Raw genomic sequence first — 7,261 nt, forward strand, 5'->3', positions numbered from 1 at the left:
AGATAAGTGGCAGGGTCTTCTACACAGATTACTAAATTGACTACAAGGCCTTTGACCCTCTAATATTAGGATCACGACGTCTATGGTAGAACCAAAAAGACAAGGATATATCTCCGTTTTCCCATCAAAAGAAGACTTCAAAAGCTCCTCTGCCAACTACAGTCGGGAGGAGCTCGCAAGAGACTTGATTTTATTTCCAAAAAACACACACACCATCCAAGGGAGAAGCATGAAGCTCTCATTTGCATGCCACCTGAACAGGCTCAGTACTACATTTACACATATGGTTGGGTAAAGCACACAGCCCAAGTTAAAATGACACCAATAATTCTGAGCAAGGAAACTTCTCAGTAGACTTAAAAAAGCACAACCTCAACCCAGAGCAGTCCAACTAATCCGTATCTTCTCTAACATCACAAAAAGATATACAAAGCATAAAAATAAAGGGTTATTGCTCAAATTATAGTTCCATTCTGTGGCATGTTATAATAGAGTCCCATACTGAAGTTACTATCATACCCTAGACTAGCTTCCTTCCATCTCTAATAGCTAAAGAGGCATAGCCCTCACTTATTATAGAGTCCCATACATGTTTAAGTTACTATCGTACCCTAGACTACTAGCTTCCTTCCATCTCTAGTAGCTAAAGAGGCATAGCCCTCACTTGTTATAGAATCCCACATGTTTAAGTTATTATCGTACCCTAGACTAGCTTCCTTCCATCTCTAATAGCTAAAGAGGCATAGCCCTCACTTGTTAAATCTCTGCTATTAAGGTAAAATCAGATCGGCCATCATTAAAAACAAGCAAGATGATCACAGGCAGAACACCAAGATGCAACTCCTGCTCAGAAAACCTTCAAAAACCAAAACCTGGCTAAGTCCACTGCTGCAGTTGCAGAATTATTGCTGCACATTCCCCAATGTCCTCCCCTGCACACCTTAAACTGCAAAAGCTTCCAACATTGGAACTGGCTATAATATAGCTTAAGTTAAGAAGGTATTGCAGCTGCACATCCCCCAAAACCATCCCCGGCAAGACGGGAGTTCCATCTGATCGCACTGTAGTAGCATTTTGGAAGAAGACAATTTGATACATGGCTAGGAAGAAGACATTTTAATACATGGCTCTTGCCTCTTCTTGCTTTGCTCTCCTATGCACTGCTCAGACTGCTCCAAAACATGACTCACTGTATAAGACATCCACATCTGTATTCCTCTTATACTCCCTGCTTGCTTTTGGATATCCTGCATAGAATCTGAGGAAACAGCATCTTGCTTTATCATTGGAAAGAAACTCTTTTCTTCATCAGTCTAAGCTTGGACGCATGCCTTTTACCAGCTAAATGGACTTCCAACTCCTTTTCAGTATTACAATTCATGTTGCACAGTTCACATCTTGAATGCAGCCTCCTCACGAGAGAAGAATGCTTTTTGCCAGCTAAATGAAGGTCCAGATCTGCTTTGCTTCCATACTCAACACGACACACCTTGCAATTCAGCTTGTCGTTTTCTCCTTGTTCAGGTGCAGAAGCAGAAACTGGTGGTGAACATGGACACCAAACTTTAGTTGAAGGAACGTCATTTCTTTCTCCTGTAAACACTGCATGACGGAGAAAGTCCTCTGTTACACTATTGCCCACATCTTTTAACAGATTCAAAAAACAAAGAGCATGCATTTTCACAATGCCATGGCTGTCTGAGCTTGTTTCTTCCGCAATTTTTAGATCTGAATGTCCTGACGCCTGACCTTTGCACATGCCTTTCTGTGGACCTTCAAGTCCTGGGCATGCAGCTGCACTCAATGCTGACGCCAATGCTCTCATGACACAATCAGGCCCAACGTTTCTAATTAATGACGCCATAAAACTTCCGATAGACTGGCCCTCAAAAGAAGACCTAATGTCGTCCTCCCTACGGAAACCATCTGCATGAGTGGTGTTGTAAAGAGTCTCATTTGAGACAATAGCCACACTTGAGACATGTTGATACACAGATCCAACACGGTCATCATTCAAGGCAGGACAACTTGAAGAGTCTTTTTTAAAGGCATGAATTTCTACTCCTTCAGTATTAGAACAGTCAGCTGAGGCATGCTGCGCCACACCTACAGCATGGACATCATTTGATGCAGGACACCTTGATAAATCTTTTTTTGGGGCTTTGACCTCAGAACAGTCAGCTGAGACACATTTCCCCACGGATACAACATGCGCATCATGTAAAGCAGGACAACTTGATGGGTCTTCTATAAAGGCCTGAATTTCCATTGCATTAGAATTAGAACCATCAGCTAACACCTGCTGCCCCATGGACCCAACAGCAACATTCAACACAGGATGATTTGATAAGTCTTCAGTTGAGACCTGCATTCCCATTGCTTCAGTGTCAGAACAGTCAGATGACTTTCTAGTAGCACCAGAACCAGGGGTAGCAGCCACTCTTGCCAGCTTTTTGGCACAAGCATTTTTATGTTTCTTGCCTGAAACATGAGTCTCAAAGTCTTTTGTGCTACTGCATTTTACAGTACACGTATCACAATAGAACTGTCTGGGTTCTTGAGTCCCAAATACATGTCCCTCTGATCCTTCATACCCCTTTTGAATTGTTATCTCTGTGCCATTTCCAATATTTTCGGCATCCAAGACTCTGGTCTGCATCGTGATATCCAAGACATCAGCAGGCCTGCCAAATGAAAGTGATTGTGTCACACATTCCATATTATCGGGCTCACACTTCATCCGTTTCTCAGATTGAGTGGAAATTTCCACACCCGTGGGAGGAGCATGATCCTGTCTTTTTGACCCATTTCCATTGTAACCACTAGGTCCGGTGTCACTAGGCGAGTCCACATATGTTACTTTGCCACAAGGATCAGTGACTTCTGATGCTAAAACATGAAGCTCTTCCTCACTTTCATCTCTACATCTCTTTCCACTGCAAGTTGATATACCCTGCAGGTTCTGTGAAACCAGACTTGGTTGGTTTCCTTCAGATTGACCTTCCTTACTCATCTCAAACCTTTTGCCAAACCTGCCTCCAATAGAAGAAAGAACATAACTTGACCAAAACTCTTGGATTGCAAGTACAGCAATAAAAAGGCAGCACGAAGCATGTGAAAGAGTGTGTAAATATGTGCACGTGTACACAAACACAGAGAAAGTCCGCTAGGCACAATAAACTGGCAGCTGGACTATCCTTCGCTTAAATGGAGTGACTACCAAAAAGATGCTAAGCAGATTAACATGAAAAGAAGTAGGAAATGCATTTAGGACACAAGAAACTAACATGAATTACTTGAGACCAAGCAGATAAGAGTACCAAAAACTAAATATAGCCAAACAAGAGTGAAGATACCCTAAAAAGAACACGGATACCCTAAAAAAGAGGACAAAAAGGCCCTAATGACAGACAAACCCTCGGGCAGAGCGCAGAAGGGGGAGAAAAACCCTAATCATGAGCCAGAAACGCTAAAATTGAAATCAGAGAAAATCATGTAAAAATCCTGACCGAGCCATACGTACCTGAGCCTAGCAGGCCCTAATCGTGTGCAGAAGGAAGGGCAGAGACGCTAAACCTGGAATCGGAAGGGAAAACAAGCGAAGACCCTAACCATGAGACAGATAAGGGTACAGGAAACCCTAAACATGGAGCAGGGAGCTTGAATTTCAGCCACACATACCTGTTGGGAAGACAGCTCGTGTTCGTGGGTTCTTGATCGAATTATTGAAGGCGGGGGGAGGGTGGTTCACCTTGCTCTTAGCACTAATAAAGCCCTAAGTGAGCGGACACCCCTTGGGATTTGGTATTTAAACCCATCCCATTGTTGTCGTGAATAACTATTTATTTAACATTTTTAAAATTCAGTTTTCCAAAGGCCACCAAAATCGACACTAATAAATTAAACTCTCTTTTGGTGTGTCGTTTCGAAATATCCCAAGGTTTTTGGCGGTTTGCCAGGACGTTTTTTTCGCATTTTTTTAACCTGCCTTTTTCAGTAACACTACAACTTTGCTTCATGTGCCTCCCCATATAGCTTCGATCATACCCCCCTCTCTCTCTCCCTTCCTCATCGCAGTGTGAAATCTGAGCTCTCTTTGTCCCTCTCTCTAGCAGGGTTCGTTCGAGCACTTTCTCTCTCTCTCACACACTCTCAGTGTGCTTTCGTCTCTCTCCTACTCACTTCAATCAGAGTTTTCTCTCTCAAAGGGTTCTTGGTGATTTCTTCCTCTTTCTCAAAGGGTTCCTCATGTTTTTTCTCTCTCTCTTTCTCTTTGCAAAGACGTTTCATCTTTCCCTATGGGTCAAGGGTGGGAAGTGCAGATGCCTAGGCCGTAGGGCGGCCCTGGCATGGCCTGGCATGAGCTGAGGGCAGCAGGTAGAGGGGAGACTGGGGCAGTGAGGAGATCAGTGTGACGATATGAGGGGAGCAGTGCGACACAGCAATCAAGCATTCCTTTTTTAGCCTTATAATTTGCATTAATTTATGCCACATCAATGGCATAAATTAATGCAAAACAAAATTTAGGTTGAATAGGAATGCAAAACAAATCACATTGATTGAAATACACTAAAATAAAATTTATGTGCTTCATTGGTGCATTCTTTCTTAATGGTCAGCACTGCAGTTGTTCACACTCAGTGGAATGGGGCCAGTGTAAATTTGTACTTCCGTAATACGCCTACCACTCCCATGTAGCTTTCTAGATGTTTGTCGTTTCTTCATAGCTTGAGCCTTTTTCCATTGGTAGAGCCAACTACTAAACCTTGCGGAAACATCCTCATTGTGGTGTTGCCATCCACACTCTGCATCAATTGGTCTGTTTTTTGGTCCACCTAATCCATAAATTCAGTGTTGTGCTTCCATCTATCTCTCCTTGCTTATTGTATCTATGTGTGTGTTCTCCACTCTAATAATTGGTATCAAAGCAGGTTCTCTTAGCTCTCACCCCCTTTGTCATCTTCTCCTCGATTTGATCTTTTGATTGTCTCAGATTAAGCTATCCTCTTAGGTGGAGAAGGTATACCATGTAGTGTTTTGTTAACTACGTTATTGCATGTTATGAAGCGATTTGGACACATTTCGAGGCTCGTTCGCATGTTGTAAGGTTTTCACAGACATCCCGAGAGCATATCAGTTTGAACTTTTCTTTTTTTCGATTTTGAGTTTTTTGCACAATACTGCAGACAGTGCCTATTAAAATGAGTGATACTAGAGTGCCAAGTCACCTAGCCAAGTTATCCCACATGAGCTATCATAGCTTTGTTGTACTGTCCTCATATAAAAGAGGACCATTTCAAGTAATGCAAAATGTAGCAAGCTCTCAAGCCTCTCTATGAGTACAAGTCTCAATCTTGTAACCTAATTAAGCTTGAGTCTTAAGCTAAATTAGCTTAGTTCATTCATTATGTTTGTTATTAGGTATCACCCACCCTAGCTTAGCTTAGCACTAATTACATGTTAATCAGATTAGAATTACGATCTAATTAGATAGTTGATTGTTAGTAGGGAGCTTGATCCATGAATTTCAACATGGTATCAGAGCTTGGTTTAAGCTCCCTATAGCTCTACTCTCTCCCCAAATCATCTCATTAGTCCTTATCTTCTTCTTCTCCTTGTGGTCATGAATTGATTAGCTTGCCATTGCCCATTCTCTTAACCATTCACCTTCAAACCTTGTGGGCATCTCAAGTATATCAAGGCGTTTGCACGTCAAAGGAATTGCTCTATTTCACTCTGAATCGGGTAAAACTGCTGTTGCCCTATCGCTTGCAGAATCACATCATTTACCATGCACAAGCTAAATTGGTCAAATCCCTCTTAGTCGTTGGTAGAACATAGCATAAGGGTTGTACAGTCCAAATCTTAACTCATACGACCCGGGAAGAACGAAAAATCAGTCGACGTTTTGTAGCAAATACGTGCGATTTGGTGGGTTTTTGAGCTAGATTTTCTTTATGTTCCTTATCTTCTCATCAAGGGCAAAGAGCTAAAGCAAAATTCCCCTTCAATGCTTGCTCCCTCATGCTCAACTGAAGGCTCCATCTTTTAGCTTTGTTAATCATAGTGATTAACACTTAATCACTATCATTAGCAACCATTAAGTAGAAATTGAGCTCAATCAAGGTCAAAATTGAAAAATTAGATCGCTATTCCACTGTGGGAAATTCTTTGTTGTATCAAAATTCATCTCAACCACTTGCATTACTCAAACTTACATGAATTTTCACCACATTGGGTTTATCTCTAGCATATAGTTTGTAAATCACTTGAAAGGGTTAGACACTACCTGAGCACTAAAATCAAGGCTCAAGGTAAGACTCCCCTTCTCATCATGGAGCATGTAGAAGTCGTCTCAAGATTTAATGGTGATGGTTTTTTCACATGGTAAAGCAAGACCATGTACTTGCTTATGCATAAGGGGCTATGGCACCTTATCGGATGAACAAGTGGAGGTTAAGCCACTTCAAAACAACAAAGCATTGGGCCTTATCACTCAAAATCTTGATGACAATGTGATCAGACACATTGCTGGCATCAAGGATGCCATGTTGGCATGGCAGAAACTCAACAAGATTTTCGACATGGACTCAAAGAGCTCAAAGATCAACCTTCTCATGTGGTTCTACAAGCTTAACAAGAAGGAGACCGAGACCATGGCACAACACATCAATAAATTCAAAGGTATCAAACAACAACTTAGTGCATTAAAGAAAGTCATTGAGGAAGATGAATCTATTGCTGTATTGCTAAAAGTGTTGACAAAGAACCTTATGAATCAATTGTTACTACACTTAAAAATGTGCCCAACACTAAACCTCAAGATGTAGAATCATCACTACTTGAACAAGAATCCAAATTCAAAGATAAAGAATCATGCAAATCACATTCAAGTGAGTAAGCACTATATACAAAGGGTGGGAGATTTCAAAGGACAAATCAATCAACATCTCAACTTTCAAGATGCTATCACTGTGGAAAACTTGGTCATACCAAGAATGAATGTCGCAATAAAGATAAACCAAAGCTTTTTTGTGACTATTGTGGAAAAATTGGTCACCTAGAAGAAGATTTCTATCCAAAAAAGAAGCAGCCAAACTACATTGAGGCCAAAGCTGTCCCAACTGACGACATGCTCTTCTAGAGAAAGAACCATTGTACTTTTCACCCCTCTTGTCTCTACAAAAAGTGTGATGTAATCAGCCTTTGAGGCCATATAATGCACTCAAGCTGAAATTCATAGCCAAAGTAGCTATAATGC

At 41.4% G+C, this 7,261-nt stretch overlaps 1 protein-coding gene across 3 annotated transcripts; it reads right to left on the reverse strand.

Moving 5' to 3' along the window:
* Positions 1–408: 408 nt before the first annotated feature.
* LOC147609440 (uncharacterized) lies at positions 409–3,826 on the reverse strand. Of its 3 annotated transcripts, none has more exons than XM_086787999.1 (3): positions 3,682–3,826; positions 3,524–3,576; positions 409–3,032 (listed from the first exon to the last, which is right to left on the reverse strand). In XM_086787999.1, exon 3 carries the CDS (start codon positions 3,011–3,013, stop codon positions 1,283–1,285), a length of 1,731 nt encoding a protein of 576 aa, XP_086644125.1. In that variant the 5' UTR covers positions 3,014–3,032; positions 3,524–3,576; positions 3,682–3,826; the 3' UTR covers positions 409–1,282. The 3 variants fall into 3 exon arrangements, with proteins under 3 accessions (XP_086644125.1, XP_086644126.1, XP_086644128.1); XM_086788000.1 differs by having other exon boundaries at positions 3,524–3,607; positions 3,682–3,781; XM_086788002.1 differs by lacking the exon at positions 3,524–3,576 and having other exon boundaries at positions 3,682–3,806.
* Positions 3,827–7,261: the final 3,435 nt, after the last annotated feature.

Source organism: Cibotium barometz, chromosome 51, assembly GCF_041138505.1.
Source record: "Cibotium barometz isolate CiBa-2024 chromosome 51, ASM4113850v1, whole genome shotgun sequence".
NCBI lineage: Eukaryota > Viridiplantae > Streptophyta > Polypodiopsida > Cyatheales > Cibotiaceae > Cibotium > Cibotium barometz.